The 17,607-nt window shown below is 37.5% G+C and overlaps 1 protein-coding gene across 1 annotated transcript in view; it reads left to right on the plus strand.

Moving 5' to 3' along the window:
- Positions 1 to 17,607, plus strand: part of Atg16 (Autophagy-related 16) — a 274,434-nt gene that overhangs the window by 101,273 nt on the left and 155,554 nt on the right. Inside the window, exon 5 of the mRNA XM_090386604.1 lies at positions 7,260 to 7,350. Coding sequence (XP_090242730.1) covers positions 7,260 to 7,350 — 91 coding nt within the window. The remainder of the gene's footprint in view (positions 1 to 7,259; positions 7,351 to 17,607) is intronic.

Raw genomic sequence — 17,607 nt, forward strand, 5'->3', positions numbered from 1 at the left:
GATTTATTGGACGATTGTTTTCTGCAGCAGCATGTTCGAGAGGCAACCAGAAAGGGTAATACTCTTGATCTGGTTATCAGCAGTGATCATTCGTGTATTAAGAATTTGCAGATAAAGGAACCACTAGGTGGCAGTGATCACAGTGTACTGATGTGGGATTTACTTAAAGATATAATTACCATCAGGGGTAAAGGAAAGGGTTTTTGCTTCCGTAAAGGTGACTATAGTGATCTCAGACAGTTTAAATTCTGTACTGTGGGATCAACTGATGATGTTACCAGCAGCAAATTCTAAGTAGGAAGCACTCAAGGAGATAAGTGTGGAAGCTACTAAACGTTTCATACCTATTAAGAAATATTGTTCCATGGTTTAGGCTTAAATGGTTGTCAAATGAACTAATGAGACTCGTGGCAGAGAAGAAAAATGCATGGGATGCATATAAATTATCAGGCCACACAGAAGCCTATGGCAGATATAAGCTAGTCTGTAATCATGTCATAAAGGAGGTTAGGTAGGCTAAGGCAGATTACGAGAAATCTTTGGCAAAGGATGCTAAGAAAAACAGCAAGGATTTCTTTACTTATATAAACTCTAAAAGGAACGGGATGGATCAGATTGGTCCACTTGATATCGATGGTTCGACTGTTGATGATCCTGCTCAGATAGCAAACAAACTGAATGAGTATTTTGCATCTACATTCACATATGAGGAGTTATTAAGAATTGAAAATGCCAGAAGGTTATCAAATTGTAGCAGGGTGCTTAACGAGTTTGTAATAACTGAGTGCAAAGTGGAGGAGAAATTGAAGTTAAAAAGCCAGAGAAGATCAAAGAGAGGAGATTCGAAATTGCCAAATCTCTGACAGGGAATATCAGAACGGACATATGCACAAGTACCACCTTTGAGGCGAAAGGAACTATACAGCGAATAATTTGGGCATCTCAGATGAGCAGTAGTTGAATCAACTGATAACTGAGATTCTGTCAGAAAAAAATTAATGGGGTTTGGCAGACTGCAAGTGGAAATGGACATCATTGAGATTAGAATTGAGACCACGCATATTTGTGAAATGAATTAGGAAGTGCTTGGGAGATTTAGATCTTTTTGCAGATAAGCTTGCTCTATTAGTTTGACAATTCATGGTGTATTCAATAGTAAGAAAAAGTGGGTGGGACATGCTGTATGGAGTAATGAAATTTTTGGATATGGCGTACACATGGTAAGAATTTAAAATAACTAAATGCACAAGGCATAATACATTAAGAGTTTAATTTCTATATAATATCGGTATGTAGATACACCATAGACAACTCTTAAGAAACTACAAAGTAGTTGTTGTAGGCATCATTTGCTCTTTCTCATATCGTGCTCTGCCTTCACGACGAGTTGCCATGATATTGCACTACCTCGAATAAGTAACGCTTCACTAATAGAGAAGACTATTGTTACTTATTCTCAGTGAGTACCACCACCCAGACATGTTTCAAGGCTATTGGCCTATCATCAGTGGGTGGTCAGGTACCCTGGAACCATGTGAAGGCAGAGCACAATATGAGAAAGAGCAAATGATGCCTACAACAACTACTTTGTAGTTTCTTAAGAGTTGTCTATGGTGTATCTACACACCGATATTACTTGGTAAGAATATACCCAGATCCTTGACGTAACGTGGTCTCGACAGTGCTCCCCGCATACACACTATTCGAACTCCCTCCAGTCACTCACTATCTGGCAGAGTAGAGGTAGCAAGATTATACACTAGCTGATCCGGAAGCCTCCTAGAGAGTTACCAATAGGTTCAGTCCAGTGTACTAACTAGCTGCCGGCCTGCGAACACCATTTTAGAGCTGTACCCTCATACCCTGTATACAGTTGGAGTAGCATACTCCAACTGGATCTAGATAAGTTGGGAAAATGGGCTGTAAAGTGGCAACTGAAGTTTTAACATTGACAAATGCAAAGTACTGCATATGGATAGCAGTAACCCAAGAGAAATGTAACAACTGTGTGGTACTACACTCAGGGAAGTGGAAAGTGAAAAAGATTAATTGTGAAGTCAAATATGAAGTTTGCTGAGCAGTGCAGACAGGCTGCCAGGGCAGGTCATGGAGTCTTGTCATTGATATATAGAAATTTTGCTAGCAGGAACAGGGAGGTGATTATCCCATTATACAAGGCAATGGTCAGGCCACACCTAGAGTACTGCGTACAGGTCTGGAGGCCTCTTTGGGAAGGAGGTAGAGTTGCTAGAACGAGTACAAAGAAGGGAAACGAGATTGGTGAGGGGAACAAAAGGATGCTCTTACCAAGAAAGGCTTAAGTTCTGCAAATTGCAGCGCCGAGAGTAGGCACCTACGAGGTGATCTGATCGAGGTGTATAAGGCCTTGAATGGATTGAGCAACTGAATGCTGATGGGATTCTTCCTCTTGTTCAGATTAAGAACCTGAGGGGAGACAGTTTCAAATTGAGGAAAGACAGTTGTAGAATACATGTGTGGAAATTTGCATTTAGCCAGTGGGTTTTTTTTGGCTGATGCTGCATAAGCTTGCTTTCTTGCAACGTATGCCTCTGCTAATGACTGTGTTTTAGGATTGACATACAGAGGAAAAGAGTGGGAGAAAGAACCAAACCTTGGGAAACATCAACATTAGTGGAGAAGTTAGAAGTCAGAGAGCTGCCTACCATCATCTGCAATGAGTGGACAGAGATGAAACTGTATACCCACCTACTGTAACAATTGGCAATCCATAAGATGGAAACTTATTTAGAAGACCTTTATACCAAAGACAATCAAAAGCCTTTGAAAATGTCAAGAGCACCTGCTTGAGTTTCACCAAACTGTTCCGTGGAATTTGTCTGTAGATGGGTAACATAGCCAATATATCACCAGTGGATCAATGTGAGATTTCTAGAAAGTTTAGGAGTCGGTGTGTCACTTTCTAAAGTTCTAATACTAAATTTGCAGCTTGCCAAGAGCAAAGTTTGTCTCTGAATTATTCCTTTTTACACATGAACTAAATAAAATGTGCACCAGCATTTTATTTAGTTCTTTTGGGAAGGTATTGCAGAATACTTCAAAGTTTTCAGAACTGAATATCTGTCCTCTATAGATCAGTAACTATTTTTAGCAGATAACAACCTCCTTGTCATCCTTTTCAGTCTGCTCCTCTCCTTCTTGGAAAGTTAGCTACAGTGCCTAATTTTTCATGTGACCTGTTATCCCATTAGGTTTCAACCATATGCATAATCTGAAGATCATCCTGCATCGTAATGGATTATAGAATATACTATTTGTTTGCTGCACCTCTGACATATAAAGCATATTAGAATTTTTAGATATTCCTTGAGCATCACGGTGCATAGGACGTGTTATTTGAAGATAATAAAGCATTCGAACCTGTGTTGGTTTTAATTGGTTTTTTTTTTTTTTTTTTTCCCTGCCTTGGAAATATATACATAATTGAGTCAAATATTTCATAGTATTTTCTTACCACTTCTTCAGTTAACAGCTGTCTTTGCAATATCATCGTCACAAAAGATCACTTAGGTCACAAGAACTTAGTTCTCGTAATTGTTTAGTTAGTTCTTATGTAGTTATCGTGATCTAATTGATCTTTTGTGATGATAGTTGGCAAGGGAACATAATGCAAGAAAGCAAGCTTATGTAGCATCAGCAAAAAAAAAAAAAAACACACCCCATTCTCATTTCACCCATTCACTCGCTCCAAACGTTTGTCCAGTTCTCCTTGAATCTGTTTAAGCTATCAACTTCTACGACAGATGGAAGTTTGTTCCAGCAATAAACTGCCTGCTGGCTAAAGGCAAACTTTTGCACATCTATCCTACAACTGTCTTTCCTCAATTTGAATTTATGCCCTCTCAGGCGATTATTCTAAGCAAGAGGAAGAATCCCATCAGCATTGAGCATGCTGAAACCATTTTATGTACTGTGCTGTCTTAAATCCCAGTGCAATGGGGAAACTTGAGCACTCACTATCCTGTGTCAAATGCTTGCTGTGAGAACTGGCTGCTGTACTTGACACATACATTTGAGTATTTCCACTTCTCAAGTGATCCACACTACTTCCTGTTGTTTCAAATCAACAGGCAAGAGCCTGAAAGGTAAACCAAGAACGTGATCCACTTCTAAGTCTTTTTTTACAAAGTAGTACTGTCTCATCAAAAATGTAGCACATTCTCCTCAAAAAAAAAAAAAAAAAAAAACTTGCACTCCTAGTTGTTAATGAGGTGCACATAACAGCTTACTGGCTACTGGTTGATAAAGAGTGCCTTGTCTTGCAGTCAGTGTCATACCTAAACTTCTCTGGGCCCCCCCTCACAAAAATTAAAGGTGGAATTTGTAAAATTGAAAAAAAAAGGAAACAAAAATTATCCAAATCATAATTATTTATTTAAACTTTAATGACTAGTATACATTATTTATATAAACTTAAAAGTTTTCACATTCTTTCCTTACAATATTTACTTAATATAAATTTGTCTATAATGTCTGATGTTTTTATATCTTTTAGTACATCCGTTCTGTTGACATAATGGCCATCCAAATAATTCTTTCTTGGCCAATTGTTGCTCGTGAATATGTTTTAATCATTTTGAGTCTTGGAAAACTTCTCTCTCAAGATGCAACTGTAATTGGCAATGTTAATAATATCCAAAGAGAAATGGTGATGTTGGGATATAATTCAACTAAGTTTTTTTCTTGAATAAATGTCAATAATTCTAAGCAACCAAAGTTTTTTCCTTTTAAAACATGCTGCAAAGATTGGATTTCTTGAGGTAACTCTTTGGCATCGATGTCGCTGCTCTCATCTTCACCAGTGAGAATTCCTTCAAGGTGTTGGCATTTCGTTTCTTTTGCACTTTCAAATAAATTCATAGTTTTCTGATTTTAGAATAAGATGAAAAGCCGAGGATATTTCATTCATCTGATCAAATCTTTCTTGTTAGTTAGCGGCTTCATCAATTATTATATTAAAAAATTCCATTTCGAACCTTTTGGTTGGATCAATAGAGTTTTCATCTGAAGTTTCATTAGGTAAACTCACTTGTTTTTCTAGAAATTTGCACTTCTGGTTACACTGACGGTACTTCCAACTCAGTTGCAGTGTCTATAGCTTCATCCATACACAAATTAAATTCTGTTCTAAATTCGTTAGTTGACTAAGAGCATCATCTATCAATATACTTGCAATGTTCATATCAATTTAACTACTTTGTGTGGCTTTACTTACTTTATTTATAATACTCATTATTTCATACCAAACAACTACACTTATAAATAAATAATTTAGAAAAAGTTATTTGTTATTTTGGTTTTTAGGAGCATTAGCAACTAAGGCCATTTTGCTCCGGGAAATGTGGTGGTCATTCCCTAACCTTTCCGCATCCTCCGTATTTGGTGGTGACGGGCTCGAACCCCGGTCTAATCAAGAAGCGTGTGCTACGCACTGCTGCTCCTTCCCACCTGGCTACAGAGGCACCTTTAGAAAAAGTATTTCTGTTAATAAACCTTATATTTCAGACTGTAATTTGGTTCCTTTTTTTCTTATGGCCTGTTCCTTGATATCATTTAATGCAGTTGTAATATCATGTAACTGATATCATACCACTTCAGCAGATTTTATTTCCTTCCCATCTTGTTTCTGGTAGAGATTTCACAGTCATTTTGACGCCGACCGGGCTAGCCGAGTGGGTAAAGTACCTGCCCGGCAACCCAAAGGTCGCGGGTTCGATTCCCGCCTCGGGCTTGGATCAGAGTACTGCAAAAACCTTGGGAGGTGCAATATGGCCACAGAAGCCGACGCGCCAACAACTACCAAATCAAAAAAAAAAAAAAAAAGTCATTTTGACATGCCTTTTTAAAATATCCCATCTACTTTAATTTATCTTCTGAGTGCAACAGCAATGCATGTTCTTTTCTATCCAGTTTAATTGTTATTTCTGATAAAACTATAACTAGAACACCTTGCTTCATCTTCAAGGTGCATACTAGTACACGTCATATATACTGCTCAGTCAGGTGCCTATTTACCTTACCCTTCTGCACAAAATGGTTTGGTTCCCAAGGCATCAAATATGTTCCACTTGCCAACAGAGAGTACTGTGCTCTAGTACAGGTTGCAACATGTAATGTACTGCATTGGTGCACATGTATCTTCCATCTCATTCTAGGCGATATGACGTCATTCAGAGCACAGCGAACAGTTTTAAATGTGAATGTACATTATTGTGGGTTTAGCCATTAAAACAAGGTTTAAATAATAAAAATTGGCAAAAATGAATTTATTTTAACATTTGATTATAAAATAAATACATTTACTGTAATATAAATAAGCCAATATTGCATTTTTTTGTATAATTAAAGTATTAAGTAAACCATTTTTTTATATTTATTTCCAATGATATTTAAAAAAAATTTAAATATCATTGGAATTTGGGCCACCTACACTCCTGGTCCCTGGGCAGCTGCCCACTCCACCTGTACCTAGGTACGGCACTGCTTGCAGTGTTATATTGATGCATGCATCTACACATGCCTTTTCTCCAGTGTTGCTTAATTGACTATTGCTTGATTGCATAATTACACTTGTCTTGCAGCTGGTTTCTGCTTCTTAATGTTTTCAAATAGAACCCAAAGCATCGTAGTTCTTTTTATTTTTTTCACTCATAGGTCCACTCATCTAATGCCTATTCGAAATTTTTTACAACTTTATCATCACCCTGTATGTATTTCATTAATAAGTACATTTTCTGGTTTATGCTAGAAGATTGACCATGACCTTACAGCCTCATATGGAGCAAGTGTGAATTGTCCTTCCTTTCTGTATTTTGAATAAGGTTACAAAGTCTACATTAGTTTCATTATGTTAACTAATCTCAAGTTCTAGCAACGGCATTCAGATCATCGAGATTTTTATTTTTATACACTGTGAAGGAATTTTCATTCTTTCACAGTGCATAAATGAAAAAAAATTAACTGCTAGGAAATTTAAGAGAATTTCTCTTTATAACCTTGGCGAGTTATATGGAAAGAGTTAATTCTAACAGTTTCATTTTTACAGCAGCCCATATAGTAACCCAGCTGCAGTCACCCAAAGTGTAATTAGTATCACAAAAAGCTTTTCAGTAATTTAAATATTCCATTAAAAAAAAAAAAAGCTTAATTCAGACAACATTTAGGTGCTATTTAATTTAACTTTAGATTATTTAACAACTTTTATCTCAATTTCTCTGTAGATTGGCTGAAGTCGAGTTGGCGCTTTCCTCTTCTCGAGCACTGAGTTCAAGTTTACAACAGAAAATTTCAGAACTGGAAACAAATCTACAGGTATGTTTATTTTATTTATATAATTTTTTCTAATTCAGTGTTTTATATATATAATAAATTTTCTGTTTTTACATTACAAGATGGGGAGAATACAAGGACTGCATTGTATTTAAACTATGGTCAACTCAAACACACGTACCACTCTACGCTCAGATTTGACTACTTAGCTGCATTGGGCTTCTACATAGTAACTGTTATTACTAACAAAATATAGTCAAATAATTTCAATAGAATAGAAATTAAAATAACCAGTGGATAAATTAGATGCATTAAATTATATAGAGAAAATATGTCATTCATTATAGTTTATTTACTAGTTATCTAGTCCTACATGATGGCTCTGAGTACTTATTCCATGTTAGGATCAAATCATTATCTAGAATTTATGTTATTACCTTGCAAAAGATTTCAAATCTTTTATGAAATAAACTGTAAATGCATTATGTTATATATAGAAAATGTAATATACGTTAGTTTATTTTCTAGTTTATTTTCTAGTTATCTAATCCTACATGATAGCTCACAGGAGTTATATCAGGTTAAGATAAAATTATTATCTAGAATTTGGGTTATTACCTTGTAAGAAATTTCAACCATATTGTCTCGCACCATATTTAATGGCCATACTGTCCTCATTATTAAATGAGGATAATATGGCTGTTAAACAGAAACAAATATATTCTGTAAATTTAACAAAAAAAATAGCTCGATGTTTTAAGACCTCTAAAATAAACAATCAAAGCTTTTTTCCTCTGTAGCTACTAATGCTGAAGTAACCGAAGGTTCTGTTCTTTCTCTTTCTCCTGTGTGTCAGTTGATCTCCAATTAAGTGGAAATCCTGCTCATAGTTTGCTGATGATGACATTATGCCACCTTCCATTGTTGATAAACCTTGGCACAAACAGCCATGATCCTTAACCTTTCTCGGCATAAGCATATCATAAGTATCCCTTCCTTTGCATTAAAAAAACCGTAACTTTTGTACTTTCACCCTTTTATTTTTTCTGTTATTTATACAGGCTAAGCTCTAAAATGATTGACAGAAAACTCTGTCCAAAACATTATAATTGCTTTAATTAATGATCCCTCCCTCACTCACATTAACTTTGCTTTTTTATTTACCTAATTGTTATTTAATATTGTACTTTATACATAGTCTTATAGTTATAGTTACGCTGGTTATTTTTATTTTTAATTTAGATAGATTTTGTAGATTACTACTTAATGTACGTAAAACCGTTATTTCGTTCGAATCTTGCAGCCATTGTTTTTGTATAGAGTAGTAGGGAATTCAAATTTTTAAATGTGGTAACTAGGCGGCTCTAACATATAATTATATAGCGTAATACGCATCACTGCATTTAGGATTCTATTAGATAGCGTAGTATTGACAATTATTTAATTAAATTTATTGATCTTATTAATTTAAAATATCATGCCCCAGATTAGAGCAGCAAAGCAACGGGCACAAAGTGGCAGGAGTGCTGTGACTTGGGGAGAACTGAGGGGGACAATTCTCCAACGCATCACAGCTTAAAAAAATGTGCAACTTGTGAAATGTTTGCCGAACTCTCTGGAATAGAACATGATCTAGCCAAGGAGGATGTCTTTGTGTGTGCCACGTGCAGAGAGTGTCTAGAAATTAGGCATCAACTCAGTGTTCCACTGGTCGGCTATGAAAGTTTGAGGTGTAGGGTAGATGCCCTCGAAGAAATTAATATGAGGGACCCGTCAAGCTCTACGCTGCCCAACTCAATGCCAGAGCTCACTCCTGGGCATCAGGCAACACAGCGGCAATCTCCAAGGCAGAATGCGCTGGTCCCAAAGGGAAATAGTTATTGTTGATGACTCTATTGTCAGGGAGATTGGGAATATATTGTGTAAAAAGGATAGATGGAACAGGACTGGGGTATGTCTGCCAGGGGCAAAAGTTGATGACATTGGAAAGAATATATCATCTTTTAAGGGCACAAAAGGTGATATTGTTGTACACATTGGCACCAATGACATTAAGAGTAGGAGATCTGCAGATTTACTTAACAAGTACAGGTCAATGTTGCAAAAAAGTCGAGAGTCAGGGTTAAATGTGAAAGTGTCTGCAATTCTGCCCAGACACGATAGGAGGGAGTACATGATGAGAGCCTTGTCAATCAATTCGGCCCTGGAGGGAATGTGCAAGGCTCAAGGGGTAGAATTTTTTTCAGTTTGGTCTGTGCTTGTTAACAGGAGAGACTGCTTCTACAGGGATGGGATACACTTAAATAGAAAGGGTGCAAGAATATTTGCTGATGTTATCGAGGCAGTGTTGGGTGGGTCGGAAAACTGCTAGCTTGGGGGGATTCACAGACTAAAAGGTTAAAAGTAGGCACAGGCAGAGGTGAAGGTGATTCTTGCACAACTTCTATTAGAATAAGTAGCGACCTGGAGCGAGAGGTGCTGGGGGTTTCAGGGACTGATGGCAGTCATCGTGAAACAGGTGGGTATATGGGATGTGTTAGGGTAACTAATAATAAGGATAGATACATGTATACTTATGCTAGAAGTATAGTAAATAAATTTGATGAATTTGAAGTGTTGGTCAGGACATCAAAGGCAGATATTGTTGGGATAGCAGAGACGTGGTGTCACACAGATATAAGGAATGCAGAACTGGAATTTGGGGAGTACAATGTGTACAGAAAGGATAGACATGATAGGAAGGGAGGAGGGGTTATGCTATTAGTTAAGAAATACACAAAATCCAAGGAAGTGAAGCCAGTTGACATCGCTGGACAGTGCAGTGTCGAGTCAGTTTGGTGTGACATAAGCATTGGGAGATCAAAATTGAAAGTATGAGTGTGTTATAGGCCTAATGACTCGAATGAGTACAATGAACAATTGTACAGAGAAATAGTGGGCTAGTAAATCAGAATGTCTTATAATGGGGGATTTTATCTTCCCAGATATTGACTGGAACTTGTGGGTTGGCAACTCACACACTAGTAAGACTTTTGTGGATTTATTGGATGATTGTTTTTTGCAGCAGCATGTTCGAGAGGCAACCAGAGAGGGTAATACTCTTGATCTGGTTATCAGCAGTGATCATTCTTGTACCATCAGGGGAAAAGGAAAGGGTTTTTGCTTCCGTAAAAGTGAGTACAGTGGTCTCAGACAGTTTTTAAATTCTGTACAGTGGGATCAACTGACAATGTTACCAACAGTAAATTCTAAGTGGGAAGCATTCAAGGAATTAATCGTGGATGCTACTAAAAGTTTCATACTTATTAAGAAATATTGTTCAAGGTTTAGGCCTAAATGGTTATCTAATTAACTAATGAGACTCTTAACAGAGAAGAAAAATGCATGGGATGCATATAAATTATCAAACGACTCAGAAGCCTATGGCAGATATAAGTTAGTCTGTAATCAGGTCACAAAGGAGGTTAGGCACGTGAAGGCAGATTACGAGAAATCCTTGGCAAAAGATGCTAAGAAAAACAGCAAGGATTTCTTTACTTATATAAACTCTAAAAGGAAGGGGATGAATCTGATTGGTCCACTTGACATTGATGGTTCGACTGTTGATGATCCTGCTCAGATAGCAAACAAACTGAATGAGTATTTTGCCTCTACATTCACACATGAGGAATTATTAAGGTTTGAAAATGGCAGAAGGTTATAAAATTGTAGCAGGATACTTAACGATTTTGTAATAACTGAGAGCAAAGTGGAGGAGAAATTGTTGAAGTTAAACATAAGAAAAGCACCTGGGGTGGATGGGATCTATCCGGTTATATTAAAGGACAGAATTGCAGACACTTTCAAATTCAACCCTAATTCATGGCTTTTTTTTCAACAGTGACCTGTACTTGTTATGTAATTCTGCTGGTCTCCTACTCTTAATATCATTGGTGCCAATGTGTACAACCATATCACCTTTTGTGCCCTTAAAATATGATATATGCTTTACAACGTCATCAACTTTTTCCCCTGGCAGACATACCCTGGTCCTGTTCCATCTATCCTTTTTACACAATATATTCCCAGTCTCCCTGACAATAGAGTCACCAACAACTACTAGTTTCTGTGGGACCAGTGCATTCTGCCTTGGGGGTTGCCGCTGTGTTGCATGATGACCAAGTGCAAGCTCTGGTGTTGATGTGGGCAGCTGAGAGCTTGATGGGCCCCTCAATTTAGATCCTTCGAGGGCATCCACCCTGTCCTTCAAGCTCTCATATAGGCCCATAACAACGCTGAGTTGTTGCCTGATTTTGTTACACTCCTTGCATCGCGCGCGCACACAGAAGGACATGATATTGCCCCCATGGCAATATCATGTCCCGTACCCAATTGCTCCACAAACATCATGCAAGCAGTGCATTTTAAAAGGCTGTGATTCAGAGGGCAACTGCCCTCCCTCAGTTCTCCTCTGAGCCAAAGCACTCCCATTAGCTTGAGCCTTTTGCTTTGCTGCTCTCAATCATGATTTTGATTTAATTTCAATGAAATTTCAATTTCAGTACAAAATTATAACCCTAAGCTTGTATCCCAACACAGTTATAATGCTATATATATTTTTTTCAGTATCAAGTATTATCTACGAGTTCCCTTTATATAACTTCAGTATCAAGTTATGTATTAATTAATTATGTTACATTTGTAATCTAAGTCATTATTTGTATTTAGTTAAAGTACAATTTAATTGACAATGAAGTTTAACAAAATTAATAGATTTTACTGATTAATTGACAATATTATATTATTGTCAATTAATCAGGAATATACTAGTTCGGGATACGTTGTATCGTATAACAAAGGCGGCAAGTTACGAACGGTAAATCTACGGGCACTTGAATTAATAATTAACTGAATTATTAATTCAGTTAATTAACTTGAATTATTAATTAATTAATGCCCTGCCATGGAATATTGTTCCCACATCTGGGGTGGTGCCCCCAAAACCTCTCTCAGGCTTGATTCCATTCAGAAGAGGGCAGTTAGGTTAATTAATGATTCATCTCTAACAGAGTCTCTCCACTCGCTTTCTCATAGACTCACTGTTTCTGCTGCATGCCTCTTCTACAGATACTTCCATGGGCACTGTTCTTCTGAATTGGCTTCTATAATTCTCGCTCTCTCTTTCAAAACAGTCCGAACACGTGCCGCCACCAGCCAACATCCATTTACTGTCCAACTTCAAACCCACAGAACCAACTTTTCATCTTCCTTATTTATTCATTCAACTGCTGTTTTCTGGAACAACCTTCCTTCATACGTATTTGCTGAAAATTACAATCTACAGAAGTTCAAGTCCAATATCAACAAATATCTTCTTTCGTCTTCTCAAAATCCAACCCAAGCACGGTACTAAATACTATAGGTTCTAATACCTCTCGTGTTTGGGGTTCTCATAAAAAAAAAAAAAAAAAAAAAAAACTTCCAAATCTCGCTGTCTCAATTCAGAACAAACTAACGATCCTGACTAGGTCTATAAGCTACATATAGAAAATAATTTGATGTAACAATTGGTCAATAAAGCAGCTAAATATGGCTAAAAAACTTCTTGTTCAGCGGAGCTGCAACTTGTAACGTGGATTTGATACCCTTACCGATACTTTTATGCAATTACAAGGCCGAGTACAGAATAAATACACCAGATTAATCAGAAAATCACAAAAAATTTAAATCAAAAGTTTTAGAAAAACAATAATTTAAAATCAATAAATTAGAAAATCCACTTAGCGGCTTTGAACATGTCTGGCTACCACTAGATTCGTCAGCAGACTTCCAACTCTCTTCCAACTATGTCAAGGATCTGGGTATATTCTTACCATGTGTACACCATATCCAAAAATTTCATTACTTCATACAGCATGTCCCACCCACTTTTTCTTACTATTGAAAACACCACAAATTGTCAAACTAATAGAGTAAGCTTATCTCCAAAAAGATCTAAACTTCCCAAACACTTCCTAGTTCATTTCACAAATATATGGTCTCAATTCTAATCTCAACTGTCCAGACTGCAAGTGGAAATGGCAGACTGCATTGGCAGACTGCAAGTGGAAATGTCCATTTCCACTTGCAGTCTGCCAATCCCCATGTACTTTTTCTGACAGAATCTCAGTTATCGGTTGATTCAACTACTGCTCATCTTAGTTGCCTAAATTATTTGCTGTATGATTCCTTTCGCCTCAAAGGTGGTACTTGTGCCTATGTCCGTTCCGATATTCCCTGTTAGAGACTTGTAATTTGGAATCTCCTCTTTTCATTCTTTTCAGGCTTAAAATCTCTCTACCTCATTGTGTCAATATCGTTCTCCCAACTCCACTAATCACTTGGAGCTCTTTGACTTCCTCTCTTTGCAACTTGACTTTCTCCAGTCCAACTTTCCTAACAGTGGGGTAATTTTTCTTGTTGATTTTAATGTTCACAACTCCAGCTGGCTTCCGTTTTCTAGTCACACCGACCCAGCTGGTCAAGATGCTGAGGCTTTTGCAATTACTAATGACCTTGCACAGATTGTTCATTTACCTACAAGAATACTGGATAACCCTAACCATACAGCCAATATGCTTAATTTTTTTTCTCACAAACAACCCTTCTAAGTACATGGTCAAAGTGAGAGGTCCTTTAGGCACCTGAATAGGAGAAAGACAATAATCAGCTTGATTATTGTCTCTTCTCCTATGGAGCCTTTATCTCATGGCTATTCCCAATAGCCATGAGATCTAATATTGTTTGGCATTACAAGAATGCAAAATGGGATGACCTGCAAGATTTATTTTCCTTGGTCGGATTACTGTTTCAAAACTTCTGATGTCAGTGTTTGCTCAGATCGTGTCAGCGAAATTATTCTTGCAGGAATTGAATCCTTTTTCCCACACTCCACTTTAAAATATCTTGCTCTATCTAAACCTTGGTTTCCCAATAAATGTGCCAATTAGAAACAAGCCAATTACGTTGCATATCGTAATTGGCTTGTTTCTAATTCTTCAGTTTAATTTTCTGCCTACACAAAAGCTTGCAACAATAGTAAAGCAGTTATTAATCAGTCCAAACTAGAGTTTGAACAGGCTAAGAGTATAAAACTTGCTTCTTGCCCTAATGGTAGCTGAGCATTCTGGTCTTTTGCCAAAGCTATTGGCCGCAACTTTGGCCATCTCTGCTCCCACCTCTGTCGAAACCTGATGGTTGTGTTGTGACTTCAGCCAAGGATAAAACTGACCTGCTAACATCCCATTTTTCTTCCAACTCATGTATTAATGATCTTGGTGAAACACTTCCCACCATTCCAAGCATGCTCCATTCAATGCCTCCTCTGTTCTTCCGTTAAAAGGATGTCAGAAGGATTTTTGCGAATCTTGATGCTAAGAACGCTCCAGGTCCCAATGGTATTTCTCCACTTGTTCTCAAAACCTGTGCTCCTGAACTTACTCCTGTTCTTTGCCAACTTTTTTCACTTTCTTATTCCAAAGGTGTTTTTCCTTCTGCTTGGAAATTTGCTCATATCCATCCAGTTTCTAAAAAGGGTGACAAATCCCTCCCATCCAATTATTGTCCCATTGCAATTACTTCTACTCTTTCTAAAGTAATGGAGAAAGCAATTAAATGCCAACTCTTAAACTACCAAAAAAACCCTCCGTTTGATCAACGATCGCCAGTATGGATTCCGTCGGTGTCGATCCACTAGTGATATTCTGGCTTATGTTACCCATTTATGGTCTAATTCAATGGAAAAGATCAGTGAAACAAGCAGTTGCTCTTGACATCTCAAAGGCTTTCAATCGTGTTTGGCATAATGGTCTTCTAAACAAGCTTCCATCTTATGGTTTGCCAACTGTTTTTTGTAATTGGTTATCCAGTTTTCTCTCTGATCGCTCAATGAGTGTGATGGTAGATGGCTCTCTGTCTTCTAACTGCTTCACTAATGCCGGTTTCCACCAAGGTTCAGTTCTTTCCCCCCACTCTTTTCCTCTTGTATATTAATGACCTTCTTCCATTGACTGGAAATCCTATCCATAGTTTTGCCGATGATAGCACATTGTATTCCACTTTTCATTTTGAGAAACCTTGCCCTGCTCAATCGGTGTCAACTTCTCGAATATCTGCTACCAATTCCTTAAATGCCGATCTCCAGGTAATTCTGCAGTGGGGCAAAGACAACTTAGTTGATTTCAGGCCTCCTAAAACTCAGTCTTGTCTTATATCTCGCGAAAAGGATTCTTCTGCTCCTATGTTTATCTTTGGTGTCACTCCGATTTGTAGGCAAGATGAAATATCTGTTTTGGGGATTACCCTGACTTCTAATTTCTCGTGGCACAAGCACACTACAAATATTGCTTCCTCTGCATCTAAAAAACTTTGTTTTCTCTTTCGCTCTCGGCATTACTTTTCTTCCAAACAGCTGTTCACTCTGTACAAATCGCAAATCTGCCCTACCATGGAATACTGTTCCCACATCTGGGGTGGTGTCCCCAAAACCTGTCTCAGGCTTCTTCTGTTCAGAAGAGGGCAGTTAGGTTAATTAATGATTCATCTCTAACAGAGTCTCTCCACTCACTGTCTCATAGATATACTGTTTCTTGCTGCATCCCTCTTCTACAGATATTTCCTTAGGCTAATACTTCTAATACCTCTCGTGTTTGGGGTTTACATTAAAAAAAATCATTGTAGTGAAGTAGATGGTGTGTTTGTGGCCAGTTTTTTGGTTAGCTCATGTTAATAGCTGATATTCCATCAAGAAAGGAGGGAGGGAGGGAGGGAGGGGGGAGAGGGAGAGAGTGAGAGAGGGTGCAGCAGATGACCATATTTCAGCAGTATATGATATCATTAGCATTAAAAAAAATTGGTTTTTATATAGCAAATAAATAGATGGCTGTATTCCCTCTAACTCCATTATTGCTGGTATTCCCCGAGGTTCAGTTCTTTCTCCCACTCTTTTATATTAATGACCTTCCATTGACTTGAAATCCAATCCATAGTTTTGCTGATGATAGCACATTACATGCCACCTTCCAGTTTGAGAAACATTGTGCTGCACAAACAAACAACTTCAACTTCTCAAATATCCACTACCAAATCCTTAAATGCCGATCTACTGATTCTCCAGTGGACAAAGTTAACTTAGTTATTTTCACTAATTCCAAAACTCAGTCCTGTCTTATATATTTTTAAAAAGGATTCTTTTGCTGCTATGCATATCTTTGATGGCACCCATATTTCTAGAAATGACTACATATATTTATTAGGAATTATCCTGACTTCTAATCTCTCTTTGACATAAGCAGATCACAAATATTGCTTCATCTGCACCTAAAAAAACTGGTTTTTCTCTTTTGCTCTCAGCATCATTTTTTTTTCTAAACAGCTATTCACTCTGCACAAATCTCAAATCTTCCCTACCCACATATTGTTCCCACATCTAGTGTGTACTGTACTGCCCCATAACTGTTCTGACTTCTAGATAAAATTCAAAAGAGAGCAGTTAGTTTTAATGACTGTTTCTGCTGCATTCCTCTTATAAAGAGGTATGAGGCTTCCATGGGCAATGTTCTTTTGAATTGGCTTCTGTAATTGCCCTCCCCCCCCCCAAACCAGTCCAAATACATGCTGAAAATAGGCAACATCTGTATACTGTCTAACTTCAAACTCGCAGAAACAACCTTTCTTTTTCCACATTTATCCCTTCAACTTGAATTTTTGTAACAACCACCCTTTATATTTATTTCCTTAAAATTACAGTATATAAAACTTAGTGTAATGTCAAAAACTGTATTCTTTCATTTTTTCAATCTTCAACCCAAGCACGGTACTGATTAGCATAGGAACATAATGCAAGAAGGCAAACTTATACAGCATCAGCCAAAAAAATAAAAAATTAAAAAAAAAGATAATAAATAAATAAAAAACCCATTTTTTTTTTTTTTTTTTTTTTATTTGGAGCAAAATGCATTTGCTCCAAATGTTTGCCTAGTCCTGCCTTGAATTTATTTAACCTGTCAACTTCTACAACGACAGATGGAAGTTTGTTCCAGCAATCAAACATCTGCTGGCTAAAGGCAAATTTCAGCACATCTATTCTACAACTGTCTTTCTGGTGACTCCGTAGCCAGGTGGGAAGGAGCAGCAATGCGTAGCGCACACTTCTTGATTAGACCGGGGTTCAAGCCCGTCACCACCAAATACGGAGGATGCGGAAAGGTCAGGGAATGACCACCGCATATCCCGGAGCAGTATGGCCTTAGTTGCTAATGCTCCTAAAAACCAAATAACAAA

The sequence above is a fragment of the Mastigoproctus giganteus genome, chromosome 1 (genome assembly GCF_048544385.1).
Source record: "Mastigoproctus giganteus isolate SK-2022 chromosome 1, ASM4854438v1, whole genome shotgun sequence".
In the NCBI taxonomy this organism is placed as follows: Eukaryota; Metazoa; Arthropoda; class Arachnida; order Uropygi; family Thelyphonidae; genus Mastigoproctus; species Mastigoproctus giganteus.